This window comes from Betta splendens, chromosome 7, assembly GCF_900634795.4.
Source record: "Betta splendens chromosome 7, fBetSpl5.4, whole genome shotgun sequence".
Lineage (NCBI taxonomy): Eukaryota > Metazoa > Chordata > Actinopteri > Anabantiformes > Osphronemidae > Betta > Betta splendens.
In genome coordinates this window covers 3144084-3164002 of record NC_040887.2, presented here as the reverse complement: position 1 = coordinate 3164002, position 19919 = coordinate 3144084, and the positions used below count along the sequence as shown (strand labels likewise).

General features: G+C 48.2%; 2 protein-coding genes across 3 annotated transcripts; one reads left to right on the top strand and one right to left on the bottom strand.

Moving 5' to 3' along the window:
* The first annotated feature begins 474 nt into the window (after positions 1–474).
* samhd1 (SAM domain and HD domain 1) lies at positions 475–6093 on the top strand. The gene is made up of 16 exons (XM_029156830.3): positions 475–833; positions 920–986; positions 1272–1344; positions 1694–1854; positions 1961–2076; positions 2161–2231; positions 3091–3249; positions 3370–3470; positions 3542–3650; positions 3736–3827; positions 3906–4021; positions 4169–4308; positions 4795–4890; positions 4989–5093; positions 5205–5342; positions 5420–6093. Exons 1-16 carry the CDS (start codon positions 641–643, stop codon positions 5564–5566), a joined length of 1884 nt encoding a protein of 627 aa, XP_029012663.1. The 5' UTR covers positions 475–640; the 3' UTR covers positions 5567–6093.
* Positions 6094–6256: 163 nt separating this feature from the next.
* LOC114859011 (NACHT, LRR and PYD domains-containing protein 12-like) lies at positions 6257–12514 on the bottom strand. Of its 2 annotated transcripts, none has more exons than XM_029156828.3 (10): positions 12278–12514; positions 11352–11501; positions 10971–11179; positions 9059–10856; positions 8799–8975; positions 8541–8717; positions 8210–8383; positions 7877–8050; positions 6964–7137; positions 6257–6872 (listed from the first exon to the last, which is right to left on the bottom strand). In XM_029156828.3, exons 2-10 carry the CDS (start codon positions 11480–11482, stop codon positions 6683–6685), a joined length of 3204 nt encoding a protein of 1067 aa, XP_029012661.1. In that variant the 5' UTR covers positions 11483–11501; positions 12278–12514; the 3' UTR covers positions 6257–6682. The 2 variants fall into 2 exon arrangements, with proteins under 2 accessions (XP_029012661.1, XP_029012660.1); XM_029156827.3 differs by having other exon boundaries at positions 11352–11483.
* Positions 12515–19919: the final 7405 nt, after the last annotated feature.

Genomic DNA, 19919 nt, shown 5'->3' with positions numbered 1-19919 from the left:
AATGGACTTAATTAAATCATATAAATATAAGAGCTGTATTGTAACTTAGCGCATCTGGAGCCTATTTCCCTAATGCATGTTTTTGGACTGTTGAGGAACCCGGAGAGAGCCCACGCGAACACGGGAAGAACATGCAAATACTACACAAAAAGGCAAAGCCCGTCAAGCATATCAAGAGACGTTTTATTTCTAGTTTCAGTATTTGAAATGTAAATATTGGTTTAATTAGGTTTATACATTACATATAAATTGTAAATTATACGGTATATCTGTAGCAGATTTTTTGTTGCCAATGTATGTTTAAATTGCCACAGACCTTACTGCACCCACTCTGCTCTGCAGAAAAAACAACGCCTTTATCGTTGTATTGAATCGCTGCTTTTTTAATACTAATGCTTTAATGTTGGGAGCCAGACTAAGCTTCCGCTTAGTTTTACTTTGAAAACCACTTCCGGAATCAGTCGTAGTTTTGGTTTAACTTGACACTCCCAGTGCAGACACAAAACCCGGGTATTTCTTCCGCGCCTCGCTGTCTTCTGAGCTCTAACCCGATCAGCTGTTGCTGCCGCGTGCGGGAAACGTTAACGCCGGTAGATTTGCGGGTTTTCGTCCCCGAGCTTCAGCCGCCGGTGAGGTCAACATGGCGACTCGTAAACGTCCGTTGATGGAAGATTCGAGCCCCGCTGACAGCTTCTCCACCCCGGAGAAGAAGGTGTCCGTTGTCCCGCAGCCGCAGACGGAGACGGAGACGGAGTACGCGAGCTGGGGAGTGGAGGGAACGTGTGCGTACCTACGGAGAGAAGGGCTGGAGCAGTGGGAGGATGCGTTCAGAGGTCAGCTGTCTGACTGCTCACCTTAAACAAAGGGTTTTACATACTGCACGAGGCAGCACTAACAGTGTTGTGTTCACTGTCACCAGATCACGGCATCAAAGGCTCCGGGCTGCGGTACCTCGGTGATGCTGAGCTGGAGAAGATGGGCGTCAAGTGAGTAAAGTGGGAGTGAGGGTTGTATTATGTCACAACAAATAGCGTATAAAGGTAAACAGTCTGTTGATAGTAGTTGCCAGTTACTTTCCTTAGGGGTGTATGAGGTTGAACATGGGCACAAGCCAAATATTTGCCCTGAGTCTGAGCTGATAAATGATTGGCCAAGAAGACGTTTAACGGGTAAAGCACAGTAATGTTACACAGACCAATGATCTTTATCTGGTTTACTGTTTACTTCTTCCCCTGTTTTCACCCTCCACTTCCTTCATTTTGGTCCTTCAGGCTTCTGGGCGACCGTCTGCAGATCCTGCACAGCTTCAGGAGGCTGTGGGAGATTAAAGCGGAGCCGAGCAAGGTAACGACGGCTGCAGAGCATAACACGGTGCCACAGACAAGGCCACAGAGAAAAGCCAGAACACGAGGAGCTTGTGGCATAAACAAGTGCGAAGGAAGAAGCGGTTTTATTCGCTTTTTGTGTAGTATTTTATTGATTCTTTCAGTTTTACACCTCTGGCGAGCGCCCAGCTTCGTGACTCGTCTTTAGCTCCATTGACGTCTTCACGTACTCAAAGCCCGGACGCGTGAACACGTGAAGCAGTCTCGACCCAAACGCACATCCTGCAGAACCCTTTGGGCTGAATTAGCTCCAGCCTCGTCTTATCCTCCGGCTGCTGCTCTGAGTGAAGTCTCTCTGTTTGTCCCAGGTGTTCAATGATCCGATCCACGGACACGTGGAGTTGCACCCGCTTCTCATCAGAATCATCGACACCCCTCAGTTCCAGAGGCTGCGGCACCTGAAGCAGCTGGGAGGGACCTACTTCGTTTTCCCTGGGGCTTCACACAACCGCTTCGAACACTCCATTGGGTGGGTCCTCCATTAACCTGCGTGTCAGAGTCAGACACTGGCAGGTGCAGGGACTTAATCCTGTGCTTTGAATGAACTGGTTGAGCCCTTGCTTGTGTTGCTGCAGGGTGGGTCACTTGGCAGGAGAACTTGTCCAAGCCCTGAACAACCGGCAGCCAGAGCTCCTCATCTCCCGCAGAGACATCCTGTGCGTGCAGATCGCCGGCCTCTGTCACGACCTGGGTCCGTTCGGTGCTCGCTCCTCTCCTCGTCATCGTCAGTGTATGGTGGAAATTAAGTCATTCAGTGTTTTTGTGTCTCGTCCAGGTCACGGCCCGTTTTCCCACATGTTTGACGGGATGTTCATCCCCAGAGCCCGTCCTGGATACGCCTGGAAGGTAGAACCCGGCCTCACGTTGCATGAGTTCAGCATATGATCATCAGGACAGCGTGGGGGGAAAGGTCACAGGGAGCGTGGGCGTCACAGAGCGCTTTGTTTGAGCCAACGTTAAAAGGCATTCATGGATTAGACTGTTCGCTTTCGTTTTCTGGTTCTGACAGATCACGGCCTCCTCTGTTCAGCCAGATTCATGTTGTCTTTTAATGAGCGTTGACAATCTGGCGATGAGTCGTCACTGAAGAATGTGCAAATAAACAGGCGTTGATTCAAGTACAATGTTCTGACTTGTAAATCAACTGCGATGCATCACAGCAGAGGACTCGGACGCAGTAAAATATAATAACAAACGAATCAAATCCATTTGATTTCAAAACAACTTTCCGTTTGTAAAAAACATGGTGTTTGGACGGCTGTTGTGTTTAATTATGTCTTCTTTTAGATGAGAACGTGTTACCAATCGTCTATCAGACACATTTGTTCCCTTTCAGCTCTAAACATCGTCTTTTAAGCTTCTTTGGCTGAATGAGGAAAGTTTTCCTTACTTTCGGTTTCGTCTGAATGACTGTTGGGCATGATTATTATTTTATTACTGGTTATTAGCTGTGGACTAGTCATGACAGCTGAGAGCTATTATAACAGTGTGTCAACAGTGATAAGAGCCTGTGTGTGTGTGTGTGTGCGTGTGTGTGTGTGTGTGTGCGTGTGTGCGCACGTGCGTGCGTGCGTGTGTGTGTGTGTGTGTGTGTGTGTGTGTGTGTGTGTGTGCGCACGTGTGCGTGTGTGTGCGTGTGTGTGCGTGTGTGTGCGTGTGTGTGCGTGTGTGTGTGTGTGTGTGTGTGTGTGTGTGTGTGTGGCAGCATGAGAAGGCCTCTGTACAAATGTTTGACTACCTGGTCGCCGTCAACCACCTGGAGCCGGTGATGGAGCAGCACGGCCTGGTGCTGCCAGACGACCTGCACTTCATCAAGGAGCAGATCGCTGGACCGCTGGACACGGACGCCGCTGAAGGCCAGAAGGTAGCGGAACCCACTGCGGCGTCATTTAGCAGACGTAAAAGCCGTCCCACTGCATGTCTGCTGTTGTTTTATTACACTGAGCAGCGTTTTGGTCTGTCTCTTCCTGCTGCGTCTCCACAGTGGCCGTATAAAGGCCGCACAGAAAACAAGTCCTTCCTTTATGAAATTGTGGCAAACAAAAGGAATGGCATCGATGTGGACAAGTGGGACTACTTTGCCAGGTTGGACCTGAATTTACCAAATCGTGTGTTGTTTGTTGAACCATGTCACACATGTTCGTCCCCTCCCTCAGGGACTGCTACCACCTCGGCATCCAAAACAACTTTGACTACCGCCGCTTCCTGAAGTTTGCCAGGGTGTGTGATGTGAAAGGGCAGAAGCACATCTGCACCCGGGACAAGGTGCGGGACTCACGTCTGCACCTTAATTCACTCAGACGCACTGGGATCCCCTGATTTAACTAAATGCATGCGTTTGTGTGGACAGGAGGTGGGGAACCTGTACGACATGTTCCACACGAGGAACTGTCTGCACAGACGAGCGTACCAGCACAAAGTGGGCAACATCATAGAGACCATGTAAGCAGCTGGTGCCGCTAATGATTCATGCTGTGGGAACTGCTGTGCTGAGCGCTGCGGGGTCTGCTGTGACTGCAGGATTACGGAGGCCTTCCTGAAAGCAGATGAACACATCAGGATCAGAGGCTCGGGAGGACAGATGTTCACTCTCTCCACAGCCATCGATGACATGGAGGCCTTCACCAAACTCACGGGTCTGTAGACGCGCGTGTGCAGTTGCTTCGGACACAGCTTTACTAGCGCCGGGCAACCTGGCTGCTGATGGGACTAATAAAGGCATTCTATCTAACTTCAGTCACTGGATAATGGAACAATTAGCGTGTGCTGTGTTGTACCTGTAGATCACGTGTTTGAACAGATACTGAACTCCTCCTCCTCTGAGCTGGATGAAGCCAGGCAGATCCTGCAAAACATCGTGTGTCGCCGCCTCTACAAGTGTCTGGGCCAAACGCAGGCAGGAAAACCCACGACTGTGACCCAGGTGATGCAGACACACTCCCTGGCTGCTCCCAAAGGGAGCTGGAGTCACAATAACAAGAACAATAACAAGCTGGAGACAATGCAGTGGGTCATTCATACGAACCTAACACACACTAGTGTTGTGTCATTGTGTGCCCGTGCTGCTGTCGTTGTTTTACACCTCAGCTGGTCGCTTTACGTCAGTGTTTGGCCACAGTTTCCTTTATTTCCTGCAACAGACGCTTGTGGTATTTACGATACCTCCGGTTCTGTTCAGTTTCCTCAGATGGTGTCAGAAACCAGAACCCAAGGCCTTTTAAGGCTGGAACAAATACGCTTTCAAGTTCTTTTTGATTCATGCATGAATTATTGGTTTGGTCAGTTACCTAAAACTAACCACTTTAGCAGCTGCCATAGATTCTACTGTTACAAGGTTTTATTCTCTTTTTAAGTGCTGATAACATGGGTCAAACCTCATGAATTCGCTGCCTCTCTCCATCTTCTTCAGGACACGATTCACAGCTGGGAAGCAGATCTGGCTCAGGCCGTGCCTCTGAGCGGCGCCACCGGCGTCGCGCTGCAGCCGGAGGACTTCGTCGTCAGCGTGAGCTTCTCATATGATGACAAATACTAAATAGATAGATAGAATAGATATGGGTCTGATGAGGGGTTTGGTATTTATGTGTCTCTGCTCTCTGTCAGGTCATTAATATGGACTATGGGATGAAGGAGAAGAACCCCATCAACAAAGTGCATTTTTACTGCAAGGAAGACGTGACTAAAGCCATCAAGATACGCAGGAACCAGGCGAGAACCTCATCAAATCCTAATTTCGATTTACACAAACTACCTACACATTAAATGGCTGCATGTGCCTCACGTGGCGGCGCCTCTGACTCTGTTACTGTGGTTCTTCAGGTTTCTCAACTGCTTCCAGAACAGTTTGCTGAGCAGCTGATCCGGGTCTACTACAAGAGGAAGGATGAAGCCAGCCTGGAAGCCGCCAAGAAGCACTTTGTCCAGTGGTGCATGAACAAAAACTTCTCGAAGCCTCGGGTAATAGTTTGTTTGATCAGAGCCCCCTAATAACACACAATAATGTGTATGAACAGCTATGGCGTTTCTATTCACAGGACGCAGACATAATGGCGCCTGAGCTGACGCCACTGAAGCCCAGCTGGGGAAGCAGCCTCGAAGGCGACGAAGAAGACGGCAGCTCCCGAACGTCGAACCCGGGCGCCCTCAACGGAACGAAAGCCAAAACGCAGCTCAGCTTTTAAGTGGGAGGAAGAGCGTAAATATACCTGTTACATGTTTGGTAGCAAAATATTTATATTTTTATAAGGTGTGTGAATTGAACCAAAACATATATAATCAGAGCTTTCTCAGGGTTTACAGCAAGATGGCCTTTATTTTATTATCAACCTCTTAGTTTTAGTTAGATCGTTTTTATTTTATCATTTAAACGGGTTTCATTCAACAACATTGTCATGTTAAATTATTGCTTCATACAACCAGACTACAGCCTATTATGATGTCATATCATGTCAGATTAGGGTTTTATGTGTTTCAGGGCAGGTTTGTTAGACATTCAGGCTTTTTTAAAACAACCAATCTTCATCAAAATGTGCAATTTAAAGTCAACATGAACAGGCAGGTTCTGACTTTTTTACAGTGAACATTTTTTAATTAGACGTTATGTTGAATATATTTATTTTGGAGAGAGCCATTTATTTGTTGTTCCTACATTAGTACGTGCAGCTGCACATCTTCACCTTTTAAAATAAAACTCTTCCTTCCTGTGTCATCATGTTGTCATGTTTATTTTCTCACTTTAAAAACACTGATACACATTATAAAAAGAGGAAATGGGACAAATGTGCAATAAACACACCATCACAATAGAATTAAAATACCTCAACACTGTCATGTGACAGTGATGGGCTTAGGGGAATATAAAACAATTTAAAAAAAAATTACATTTTTATTTTATATTATTAAAGTCAAGCATAATAAATGTACAGTCTATGTGAATTACAATGCAATTTGTTTACAAACAAACGAATAATAAGGAAGGTGAGCTTCTACAGATAAAGTGTCTCTCAGTGAGAGGTAACAACGGCACCAGGTTAACAAACGCTGTAACATCTGCAGTTTGTAGATCACTGAAGCCTGATCAATAGTGTTTCCTGGAAATGTGATTCTTCCCTGGTGCATCAGACAAGCAGGTCAAATGTTGACGACTTATCTATTCAAATAACAGTTTATTTTATTTTTTTACCAAAAAGCACAGTCTTGTTTGGTTGTGACCATTGGTCGTACTGTGATGCTGAAGTGGACGTTTCTCAGACGCTCACTGGCCCTTTACAAAGTGCTGATCCATCGGTCTCATTCCCTTAAATCTGCACTGACGTGAGCGTCTCCAGTCTGTGGTGTGAACTGGTAACTAGGTCAGAGAGCAGCTTCAGGCCCGACGGCCGCTGGTTATTTTTACTCAGGTCCAACTCTCTCAGATAACGCGGGTTCCTCTTCAGCGCCGCCGCCAGAGAAGCACAACCGTCGTCCGTCACGTGACAGGAACTCATCCTGCGGAGGCGACAGTTAGCGTTGCTTAGTAAGCGTCTTCTTTTGCTGTGTGAAATAACACAACAGACGGAGACAGGAACGGCTGCGTTACCTCAGAGTGTCCAGTCTACAGCCTGGACCCCCCAGACCGGCCGACAGCAGCTCCACTCCTGAATCCTGAAGATCATTGTCACTTAGGTCCAGCTCCCTCAGACTGGAGGGACTGGACATTAAAGCTGTAGCCAGAGATTTACAGCAGCCCTCTGACAACCAGCAGTCCCTTAATCTGATCAAACAGACACAACGGAGGAAATATTACCCGAGTGGACGCGGCATCTGGTGCGTTTTAGTCATTTAGTCAGAACAGAAGTAAGAGTTTAAACATCCTCCTATAACAAATAACACTGAGTTCCATTTCACAACAGCTTCTGAATACATGAATCTGTGGGATCCTGTTTATATTTTATGTTAAAGGGCCTCAGAATCAGCTGAATGTAAATATGTGAATTGTTTTACAACCACGTCCGTCCTCTGAAGGTGATTATTTCATCTTAAACCTGCAAACAAACACTAGGATCTGATCGGTACTTGAAGCACCGTCCTTTCAGGCTGAACAGGAACGTGAGGGTCCACCGAAGCCTTGAGCTTCGCAGTCACAAGCTCATTATCCCCAGTTAACAGGTCTCCAGCCTAACGAGCTGATGAAGCGTTTCAGATAATAATGGACCGATTCATAACCTGTTGCAGTGAGTCAACGGTAGAACAGAGGCCTCGTCTGGTTGTTCTTAAACTGTGTTACAACCTCCGTTCCGTGTAGATAATTATTTTAAACCTGGAATCAAACACTAGAACTTGATCTAGTGGAGGATGTGGGGGTTAATTTTTTTTTTTCATCCAAACAATCCGCTGTGTACTCTTTACACAGTGAACTGGGCTGAATCCCATTCCTATTATCCTATATTTGGTGTAATATTACGCCACAGTATATTTAATATGAACTCATTGCTGAAAACGGGCCGACCCACCTCAGCGCCTCCAGGCCACACTGTGGACTCCTGAGTCCTTCACACAGCAGCTTCACGCCTGAATCCTGCAGGTCGTTGCTGCTCAGTTCCAGCTCCCTCAAAGTGGAGGAGTTGCGTTTCATCAGCGAGGCCAGAGAAGAGCAGCAGTTCTCCGTCACCCCACATCTATCAAGCCTGGAAGTGCAGCATTAATACAAGGTCATATTAACCAAGTTCTAGTTCAACCAGCAGATGTCCAACAGGCTCTGTTCTGGTGCTTCTATACATTAGTGCATGTACTCAGTATAAAAGCTCTCTACTGCCCTCTAGTGTTAGAGGAGCTACATGCGTTACCTCAGAGTCCTCACTCTGCACTGAAGACCTCCCAAAGCAGCAGACAGGAGGTTTACTCCCAGATCCTTGAGTTTGTTATTACTCATGTCTAGCTCGGTCAGATGGGACGGGTTGGACTTTATAGCTGAGGCCAGATGTGTGCAGCAGCTGTCTGACAACCGGCAGCAACTTAACCTGGATCAATGATACCATTGCGAGTGAGTGTTACAGTATATTACATTACAGTTGCGAGTGAGTGTTACAGTATATTACATTACAGTTGCGAGTGAGTGTTACAGTATATTACATTACGTTCATTAAAACGTTACTAAATGAGTCCCCGCCCTCTGACCTCAGAGTCTCCAGCTTACAGTTCGGACTCTCGAGCCCTGGGCACAGCAGCTTCACCCCTGAATCCTCCAGGTAGTTGTTGTTGCTGAGGTCCAGCTCCTTCAGGCTGGAGGAGGGAGACTTCAGGGCCGATGCCAGAGCATCACAGCAACTCCCTGACAGACTGCAGTTCTTCAACCTGAGAGAGGACGACAGAATCTGTAAGAATCTGACAATGTTGATAGCAGAGAAGTTGCCGATCCATCTAGAACCGTCGGACCTCAGTATCTCCAGCCTGCAGTTTGCACTCTGCAGGCCGACGGACAGCAGCTTCACTCCTGAATCCAGGATGTAGTCGTTCTCACTTAGGTCCAGCTCTCGCAGGTGAGACGGGTTGGACATCAGAGCCGAGGACAGCACCTCACAATGCGGCTCGGAGAGTCCACAGTAGGACAGTCTGCAGATCATGAGTGGCTGATCAGTAACCAGGCACAACTGTCAGATACAAAACCAGGTGAGTGTTGCGGAAGTGGAACTCACTGAGCGCTCCTGCAGTTTCTCACAGCTGGCAGCAGCCTCCTCCTCCCGTCCCCTGACGCGCGGTACTTCTTCAGGTCCAGCACGTCTAGAACCTCTTCGGACATCTGTATCATGTAGGCGAGAGCTGAGCAGTGGGTCTTGGTGAGTTTCTTCACTGACCCGCTCTCCGACTCCAGATACTCCTGGATCTCCTGACGCACCGAGTGATCCCTCATCTCCATCAGACAGTGGAAGACGTTGACGCTTCTGTCCGGGGACACGTCGTAAGCGTCCATCTTCTTCAGGTTGTTTATTGCTCTCTGGATGCTCTCCGTCCCGGAGCCTTTCCAGCCCAGCAGACGGCCCAAGATGCGCTGGTTGGATTCCAGCAACAGGCCGTGAAGGAAGCGAACAAAGAGGTCCAAGTGGCCATTTCTACTGCTTAGAGCCTTGTCCACGACGCGGCCCAGGATGCTGTCCAGACCCAGGTCGCTGCTGTTCCCACTCCACTCCTCTCCCAGGAATGTCGTCAGCACCGCCGTGTTCCTGTTCAGGTAACAGTGGACCATGTAAACAGCCGCGAGGAACTCCTGAATGCTCAAATGAACGAAGCAGTAGATGGTTTTCTGGAAGAGCACGCGCTCTCGTTTGAAGATCTCCGTGCAGAGCCCTGAGAACACTAACACCTCTCTAACATCCAGGCCGCATCGCTCCAGGTCCTCTTGGTAGAACATGATGTTCCCTTTCTCAAGATGTTCGAATGCGAGTGTCCCCAACTTCAGGAGGAGCTCTCTGTCCATGTGGATCTTCTTCTGGTCTGGTTCCTGCCCCCCGTCATACTTCTGCTTCTTCCTCTTGGTCTGAACCAGCAGGAAGTGAGAGTACATCTCCGTCAGAGTCTTGGGAAGTTCTTCTTGTTCTGCAGCCAACATATGCTCCAGAACGGTAGCCGTGATCCAACAGAAAACCGGGATGTGGCACATAATGAAGAGGCTCCTGGAGGCCTTGATGTGTGAGATGATGCTGCTGGACACGGACTCTTCGCTGAACCTCTTCCTGAAGTACTCCTCCTTCTGGGAGTCCGTGAAGCCTCGGACCTCTGTCACCCTATCGACATAGGACGACGGGATCTGACGGGCTGACGCGGGTCTGGTGGTGATCCAAAGGAGGGCCGTGGGAAGCAGGTTCCCCTGGATGAGGTTTGTCAAGAGGACGTTGACCGATGACGTCTGCGTGACATCGGACACCACCTCGTTGTGGTGGAAGTCCAGCAGAAGCCTGCTTTCGTCCAGGCCGTCACAGATCAGCAGGACTTTGGCGAGAGCGAGGCTTCCTGCTGTGACCGACCGCAGTGTCGGATCAAAATCGCGCAGCAGCCCCAGCAGACTGTAGCGCTGGTCTCTGATCAGGTTCAGCTCCCGGAACGACAGCAGAATCACGAAGGTGACGTCTTGGTTTTCCAGGCCCTCGGCCCAGTCCAGAGCGAACTTCTGCACCGAGAAGGTTTTTCCGATGCCGGCGATGCCGTTGGTCAGGACCACTCTGATGGACCCGCTCCGGCCAGGGAGGACCTTGAAGATGTCGTGGCATTTGATGGGGGTGTCGGGAAGCGACTCCATTTTGGATATGCCCTCGAGCTGCCACACCTCATGTTGGATGTTAACGCCCTCACACTGGCCTTCGGTGATGTACAGCTCAGTGTAGATCCTCCTCAGCTTGGTCTGAGGTGTTGCTTCAGCAGTTCCCTCTATGGCAAATTCACATCTTGCTTTAAGACTGCGCTTGTGACTGTGTGAAACCTCCTGCAGACTGTCACTCGCTGCAAAACACAATGACAAGTTTACATCAATGTCCTGTTGTTGCTGTACTCCAGATGTCAGATCAAATAGTGTCCTTCTGTCCACATCCACAGACTGATCTAACTCATACATACTTGGTTCTGTAGATGTCTGCTCTTCAGGACCTTCTCTGGACCTTTTAACACCCTGGGGGCACGACACCTGTCCTGTTGATCTGCACTGATCCTGGTTGGACTCGGTGCATTGCCTGCAGAGCGCAGAGAGCGGTTCCTCCAACACCTCCTGGCACCAAACGCAACACGGCAGCTGCTCCTGGATGACACCACTGCTCCTTTTGCTCCCTCTGTGAAGTTTATTTCTGTGTTTGTATTGTTTTGGTTGTATTTGTCTGGTCGTTAATGTGATTTCTATAACACACTCTGACACGTCACAGCTAAACGTGTAAAACTTACACGCTTAATATTGAGATACTCCCCAGTTTAACCCACAGACCCCAGTTTGGGGGAAGCTCTTACTTAGCAGGTAGTTGTTCAGATTCCCTCCTGAAGGCGAGAGGACTCTCTTTGGAGTGGTCGCTCATCTGCGTCTGACACACAGACGCCAGCGACGCCGCTCTGGCCTCCTCATCCTTCCCACCATCACTCATCCTGGAAAGTGATCAGCATCTTGTGTCAGACAAGAAAGCTAGTGGGATTTATTATGCAATAGTTCTTTATACAGTATGACTTATATACTATATATATTGCTTATATACTGTATATATTACTGTATAAACTGCCATGATGGCTCAGTGGGAAATTGTACTGCAGGAATGTCCAGTATAAAGTCAAATCATCTCTACCTGACTCAGCACAGTTACACGTCTGCTAAAGTATGAATTTGAAAAAAAAAATGGGGAAGTTAACGTTCTTGAATAAAAGTCCCTTCTGTAGTTAGTGCTGAGGTGCGTTTGGAGCAACGGGAGTTCAAAAAAGGCTGTAACACTAGGAAATGGCAGTTTGATTAATATAACGCCCATATTTGCTTTGATCCAAATGGGATCTAATTAACAGATTGCTGATTCCGCAGTACTGGCAACTAATGTTTCCATTTCTAAACGCGTGTCGAGCTTGACCAGAAACAAACAGCACCGAATAGAATAGTTTCAGTTTCAGTTTCATTATACGGTGGCGCATGGTTTCTGAAAATAGATCAAGTAACTAAAAGTAAAGGGTAAAAAAAACACTGAATCAATGGTTTTGTGTTTGTTAAAAAAAACTTAAACCAATGTTTGGACAATAAACGCTCCGACACAGGAAACGATCAAGGACGTGTTTGTCTAAATGGTTTTAAGTTGTCAGCGGTGGTCGTCAGTTTTTAGTGATGGTTAGTTACTTAGTTTGTTCATTTTAACCTGGATATAAGTCATAAAGTCCAGTAGTGGCTTTTATTCCGTCGTTACCTTCCGTCCGTCCCTCGCTGCTTTACGCCTCCTTTAAGCGACAAGAACTTGGCTTCACTTCACTTCATTACGCGTCCGTCACCGACCTACAGAGTTCAAGCCTTTCAGCTCTAACTTGCTTGTATTCTATGATAAGTTCAGCCAGAGTCAATAAAGCGATGCTGAACTAACAGTTACCCTGAGCAACTTCTGGGTTTCGTTCAGGGAGAGTCCTATTTCCGTTCTTTGGGGTTACGTGGAGTGCATCGGCACCTGTATTCTAATCTTTACGGTAAGAAAAAATTACGACAGATTCCTGAGACGTCCCAAGTGAAACAGAAGCAAAAAAAACTGAGCTATAGGAAATCAATTTAAAATCTGAGAAACCAGAAAAGCACTAATACACAAGTATAGTCTAGTTTGATCAAAGAATGTCATTGCCCAATTATTTAGTTTATATTAACGATATAGTATAGTATATACTGGGGTTATAACCTTAAAATCTTCTCCACGGACTTTACCGTAAATGTGACAATAGACGCGCTGTATTTGGAGAGAATGGGCGGCTCACTTACAAACTGCAATGAGACCTGTTGAACACCAAAGGGCACCAGGCCCCCGTTTATTCTCCAACCGCTCTAGTGAAGGGTCACTGCCAGGAACTGAGGTAGATGCTGCTCATGACGCACTGCTGGATCAGTATTTGTCATGATGTAACATATTACACACAAGAATAAGAAGAAAGCTGTGGCAGGAAGTGAACTTCCTCTGGGAATAGAAATAGATCAGATAGACTTTAAGTTTCTTTGTATAACTGTCAAAAACATGAACAAACATCCTTTCAAAGCACATCTTATTGGATATAACCATGCTTTAGATCTCACACATTAGGCTCTGTGTAATTGTGACATTAGTTTTTTTTATTATTCAGCCAGAAGGTTTCTCCCACCGGATGCAGGAGACACACCACGCTGACGTACTGTGGGCACACACACGCATCCACATCCTGTGGCACCGCGGCGGCAGGAGTGTCCAGCGTCCACGCTCACACTGTGCAGGACCGAGGCCAAGCGCCGGCTAGTATTTTTATAATCTTCATCCTCCCTGACCTGTTGCTCCCGTCCTGGCGCCAGTGGTATCAGCCCTCCCCCTGTGATGCCTCACACACACACGCGCACACACACACACACACACACACACACACACACACACACACACACACACACACACACACACACACACACACACAGTCATGCTGCCGTACACTCGGCAGCCCCTCCGCAGATAATTGAGACCAGCTGTTGCAAGGTGCCTCTTCCTTCGACCCTGACCCCCCCCCCCCCCCCCCCCCCCCTTCTGCTGCTGCACTTGCCTTCCCAGCAGAAAGCTATCCACCCCCCCCCCTTTTCGCCTCCTCCGCCTCCTTTTGCTTTCGCTCTCACACCTCCCCCCTTCCTTCATGCCTGAGTGTGTGTTTGCCACTTCCATCCGTGCTAATTGATAGAGCGATGTGTCTGAATTTGTTTTGTCTGCCTCTCTTTAATGACGTTAACTAAACTAGTAACTAAGTTCAATTAGAGCTGAACTGACAAACAGGAAGCTACTGGAATTCCAGCTTCCTGCTTATCTTTGCCGTCTGTAGCCCAAATCAGATGAAACACACTGAACTGGCTTCATTCAGATTTTCAATAGTAACGTTTGAATTTACAGGGTTGTATTTAGTTGTGTCAGAATTGCAACTGTTAAAATGTGTGTAAGTGTTAGTTAGATATCATGTCATGATACTAAATATTAGATTTCTTCATGTTAGAAATGAATTGAAATTGTCCTGTGAGTTTAGTTGATCAAATAAACCTGAACCAATATCTGATTTAATGATAGCAAAGCATCATTTACAAATCAATTATTGACACCATACCTGACATTTTCATTATTCCATTTAATTAATGGTTATTCACTGTTGGCAACACAAAAGATGATAAACATTAATCCCTGATAGCTGTTTACAGGCATGCATTGTACTGTGCAGAGTAATCCTGACTTTCAGCACTTCCCTCCCCTTCGGTCGCTTCTGTCTCCGGATTAAGGTGAATTTTGGAGGTGAGACGTAAACATGCGACCGTCTCTGAGAGAGCGGCGCTGCAGCAGGAATGCGTGGAGTTTGAGAGAGGAATGGGGGAGGCAGAGGGGGAGGAGGAGGGGGAGGGAGGGAGAGTAGGGACAGGCATGTCAGACTCTCTTTTCCAGCTGGTCCTGAGGGGTCAAAGCATGTGTGGATGTGTGCGTGTCGCGGCCTCTCATTAGGGGTGAGACGCTGCGGCTCCAGACCCCCATGGTAGGATTGCTGGGTGAGTCTACAGTGATCCTGCCACTTTGATGCCCCTGATCCCCACAACCCCACACGAGGAGGTCAATGAGCCTCCGTAGGCTTGCTGTTATTCTATGTGTGTGTGTTATATTTGAGGTGTGTGTGTGTGTGTGGGGGGGGGGGGGGGCTTCAGGGCACCCCAGGCCTCCTGTGGTGAGATCAGGTGACCGGGCTCATAAACGCTGCTAAGTGACCATTACTCGACCGTGTTATTCTCACTTTCCATTCATCTCCGAGCCCTAAAGGGAACCTGGTGAGCTGGCAGCGGGGCGTGAGCGCGTTCGGACGGGGCGCTGCAGGTCCCGGCCCGCAGGAGCAAAGCATGGAAGCTGCAAACAGGTGCTCAGGTCCACACGTGGTTCCTTTTCATCGTTCGCTCCCTTTCCCTCTCTGCTCTGCCCACACCTGTTGAAGTGTGAGGATCCATGCTGTTTGAGCCCAGATACGCCGGAGCAGCGGGGGGCTGAGGTGAAGTATGGGTAATTACTTAGGCCCAAAAGGGGGGAGGGGCAGAAAGACACCTCGGTGTGAACTGGAAACCCTTTAATCACTTTTATGTGTAGAAAAAAGTTACAGATGGGTAAAAAGTAAGTGGGACACAACCTGTTACTTTACACCTGTGCCATCTGCCCCGAGCCTCATGCTGCGGGTTCTTGTAACACGCCAAACGGCCAGGACCTGCAGTGATTTGATTCAGGCTCCTGATCCAGGAGCAGGTGGCCTCTCCCCCCGGCCGAGCACCTTACCGGGCCCACCGTGAGCCCCGGACCCCCCGTCTCCCGTCACCGGCAGGGTTCAAGATTTACCCAGCTGTTTGGGATCTGCAGGCCTCGGTGTGTCGGCTCCACGGCACCACAGTGAGAGCTTAAAGGTATTTATATAAAGTTTCAAAGGGTTTAATTAAGTGGAGCAGAATGGCCAAAAGCTACAGGCGTCTGAATCATAAGTTTTATTTTATATTCATTCATTTGTTTCAAGGGGAAATTACTTTACAATTGCGAGGATCTGAAATAATTTAAGTGACTATAAGAAATGCTGAGTTTGTTCTTCTGTCAACAGGCTGATTATTTAGGATCCGTCTCATCTGGTTCAGCTCTAATTTGAAGATTTTGAATTAAATTCAGCTTCAGGCTGAAACTAACACCTATTTCGCTAAAGGCCAACTTGGCATCATTTAATTTGCTTTACAGATTCACTGGATCCAACAGCAAAGCTCAGTGGCGCGGGCACATCTGGAACGGTTTTGTGGGATCCGTCACATACTGTGTCTTGTGTGTATTTGTGTGACCGTCATGTGTGAGTCCTGTCACCGTTCTCCACAGGGAGCGGTGTTTTCCTAAAGTGTCGGAAAACAAGCTTCTGGGTAACGACTTCAGCGTGTCGGTGTGTCCTCGTTCCACTCGCGAGCTGGAACCCTGTTCATCCACCAGCGTGATGCGCCGCAGCATCCGCTGACTCCTGTGTGCGCCGTGTGCGCCGTGTGCGCCGTGTGCGTGTGCCTGGGCACATGTGTGTGCACGCATGCCACCCTGCGCTCTCTTCTCCAGCTGGTAATCTGAGCATGGAGATTAGAAAGAAAAACAGCCAGAAGAATGTCTTTGCTTGAGCCAGCGAGGAATTTACAATGGCCTTCAGGCTGCTTTGACCTCGCCCTCCCTTTCTCTCTCTCTCTCTCTCTCTCTCCCTCACACACATTAACACACACACACACACACACAAAATAGATTTTCCAAATAACCTGAGAATTATTTCAGAGCTGTGATCATTTTAATCACTCGAGTCAGTGAGATCTGGAGACACACATCAGAGGCTCAGCTCAACACTCAGTCACTCACAATATTTGCAACTTGTGTTGCATCTTAAGAGTGATGTGCAGCAAATGAATGATTTCATTTTCATATCTGTTATTTTTATTAGCACTTGTTTAATAGTGTTCCGCTTCCTGTTTTGACCGGACATTTGATCCACTTCTTAGAAGCTGCTGATAACAAAGTCCCTCAAAACTAACAAGAACTATCGTCTTCCACTATAATAGAATCTATTATAGCTCACATATTTATTAGGGAGTAAAATCCACCTAAACAATAAGAACAGTATTAAAAAAGTCCCTATTGTTTTACACAGAGAAGATGTGTTCTGATACTCTCCCATCTGCCGTCGGAGGCGCGTAATGGTCTGCAGCCACTCTCTGACAGCTTGCTGCGATGTCACCATGTGGCCCAGACGACACCACATTGCAGGACAGACAGGGAGTTTGTCACAGAGTTCCAGTTTCAGGGGGACAGCTGTGTGGAAAAGTTCAGCGGAGCCCTCATCTGATCCCCCGTGTCTGTGACACAGCATCCTGCCGTCCCCGCGGTCAAACCTCAGCCACTGTTTGGATGCGTGTAACAGAGCCAGAGGAGGGTTAGACCCGTCCCTGCACAATTGAAGGGGACAGGTGTTAGAGACAGGAGGTGCCGTGCTGCCTGGGGGTGTGGTCAGGTGGTAGCACACCTGTCCCTACTTGTACAAGAGGCTCTAATTACACAGACACACACAAGCACGACATTAGCTTGACCATGTGTTCTGACATGCAAACTTTGGCCAGATATCCTCTAATGCAATGTGAATGTGCTCAATGCCACAATCCGGGGACGATTCCTGCTCTGCATGGAGAACTTACTCGGATCCTTATGCAGGAGTTGAGGGGGATATAAAGCTGTAACGGAGATCTGGTTACCATGAAAAGCGTGCGTGACAAAGGGAAAAGGTCAACGAGGAGAAAATGACTGCGTGTGATTAATTATTATTGTCCATGCACGGTGGCTTAAATGTCTCCACGCTCTCTGAGGATCCTGTGGCTTATTGTCCTGTTGAACCACAGCGTCAGTAGAAAAAATGTTTAAGGATCGAGTGAATAAGAAGAAGAAGAAGAACCAGTTTCATAAAGTTTCAAAAACAGATTTGACGGATGTCAGGAGTCACAAAATACTATAATACTGCAACTAGCTTCATCCATCACACAAGTAGTTATATAATAAATCCATATAAATAGATTTGATAGTGAGACGTATTGTATCTGCTACAGATGTGCATTGGTTCCATTTTATTTAATCTTCTGTGACCTATAGTTCCACATAAGTTAAGTGAATGTTGCAGTCTGTTCCCTTTTTAAAGCTGTGTAAGTGGACACCGGCGTGTGTGGCACATGCACTGTTTCTGTAAAATCTTGGAGATGGGGGAGATAGGCGTCTGGCCCCGGGGTGTGGATTTCAGGCAGGTGCATTCGCTGGGCTCCTCCAGGGACAGGACAGGACGGGACCAAGAGGAGGAGGAGGAGACAATCTGTGCTTTTTGCAGTTGCACCACACACAGCCTCCTCCCCTCCGTCGCCCCCCCCTCACGGGCTGGAATGCGCCGGGACAATGGAACCGTCCCGCTCCCTCGACCGGCGCCCCCCTGGGCCCGCGCAGGCCCCGACAGGAGCGCCGGCGTGCACCTTGCACCTCTCAGCACCAGCAGCAGCTCCCTGAGGCCACATACCTGAGGACCCGAGGTAAATAACAGGGTGGGACGGGGAGAAAGACCGGCACGAGGCGAGAGAGAGAGAGAGAGAGAGAGAGAGGGACGAGACAAGAAGAACTGCCGTCAGCACAGGCTTCTGCTCCGAGCGCAGACTGGTCCCCCCCCCTGGTGGAGCGCACCTCTTCTCCCCATCACTTGTGTGTGTGGTTCACGGTGACTCTCCTTCGTCTCGTTGGCAGACGCTTATTTACACCTCACACATAGTAAAAGCCCAGTACGAGTCCGGGAGTGAGCGGCTTCCTGTAAACCAGCGGCGCCCACCAAGCACCCAGAAGGGTTTTCTCCCAGACAATCGCTCCCCCGTCGGCCGGTGAGCGCTTCCCGATGAGTGAAATGAAGGGTGCTGAGCCGTGGTCACATTACCGCTGACGCAACCACAGGCGCTGCAGCAAGTGTGAGCGTCGTGCCACTGGGGCAAAGTAGAGCAGCATCTAATAAAAGATCCCTCAACTTTGCACGTACTCCATCAGGACTCATGGTGTTGAGTAATGTGACGTACGCCAGCAGCAGTCTATTCATATGCACTCGGTGGATTTGTGGGTTAAAATTTTAGCATTCCCTCGTGAAGCAACAAAGACGAGTAGCAACAAATGGTTAAATGAGGCTCTAATGTCATTATGGCAACACAGGGGTTAAATATCGGCTTCATGGAACATGTAAAGCATCTCCTCCACTGTACCTCCACACAGCGAACCGGGCCGTCTCCATTTACATTGGCATTACATAATAATAATCAGATAATGTGTAATTGTACCAGATGGTAATAGCTTTGAAGAGTGGTCCCAGACGTGTGTGACATTTAATCCCGAGGTCACCCTGTCAGCCTTGTGTAAGCAAAAGCAGTCAGCGTTACCAATTTCCCATTATTCACATGTTGCATGAATCATAATAACAGTCAAATAAAGATTCACATTTAGTTTTCTAAGATTTCTGCCTGTTTGCATTTTTAGCTAAACTTAATTTTTAGTAATAAACCTAAACAAAACATATAAAGTACAGAAATGAAAAATCTGTGGAAAATGTAGAATTTCTCCATGTCGGCCTGTGTGTACGTCGTAACCTCCGCTCGGCTTGGATGCGACGGAAACCTGCACATTTACAACTCTGGGGGCACAAAGCTGGAAACCTCTGCTCCACACAAAGCAGCTCATCTGTGCAGCAGCTCACCGCTGTGGCCATCCTCTACCCTCTGACCCTCTGGGACAGAGAGGGTCTGTGTTTGGCGGAAACACAGCACCAGCCCACACACACACACACACACACACACACACACACGCACACACACACACAAGGGGACAGCAGGAGTGCGGAGGTGGGCAGGAAGTGGCGTGTACCCCCTCCTGGAGGCCACATCCTGTCCTTGGGCAGAGCCGCTCTATTTGTCCGGAGGTCCCAGCTCTTTGTGTGCGCGCGTCACATAGCTGCATTAATGCGGATCCTGCAAATCAGCGGATCAGTCGTATCGGCCTGCGTTCGCAGCACGTGTCATTGATCAGGTCCGCGTTGCAACATGTGGCATTCCTCAGCAGATCCCGCTCCTCGCTGGTTTGACAGACAGCTGGTCTCATTCCTCACCACCCACCAACACAAACCTCTGTATTTTCACAGAGTACAGACCTTTTCTGCAGCTTGTGCATTTTTAAAAGCGACACCTTAAAGGACAGCAGATAAGAGTGCGTTGGGCTGGTTATCTCCAGCAGTGAGTGAGTCTTTGGTCAGTCACATTGT

What these genes read in the sequence shown, in the direction of transcription:
- samhd1 (XM_029156830.3), top strand. Translation starts at nt 641, where the DNA reads ATGGCGACTCGTAAACGTCCGTTGATGGAAGATTCGAGCCCCGCTGAC. An exon ending in TCAAGATACGCAGGAACCAG is followed by an intron (nt 5,094 to 5,204) that starts GCGAGAACCTCA and finishes GTGGTTCTTCAG; the next exon opens with GTTTCTCAACTGCTTCCAGA. An exon ending in AAAACTTCTCGAAGCCTCGG is followed by an intron (nt 5,343 to 5,419) that starts GTAATAGTTTGT and finishes TTCTATTCACAG; the next exon opens with GACGCAGACATAATGGCGCC.
- LOC114859011 (XM_029156828.3), bottom strand. Translation starts at nt 11,482, where the DNA reads ATGAGTGATGGTGGGAAGGATGAGGAGGCCAGAGCGGCGTCGCTGGCG. An exon ending in TGTAAGCTGGAGACTCTGAG is followed by an intron (nt 8,384 to 8,540) that starts GTCAGAGGGCGG and finishes TCATTGATCCAG; the next exon opens with GTTAAGTTGCTGCCGGTTGT. An exon ending in TGCAGAGTGAGGACTCTGAG is followed by an intron (nt 8,051 to 8,209) that starts GTAACGCATGTA and finishes CTGCACTTCCAG; the next exon opens with GCTTGATAGATGTGGGGTGA.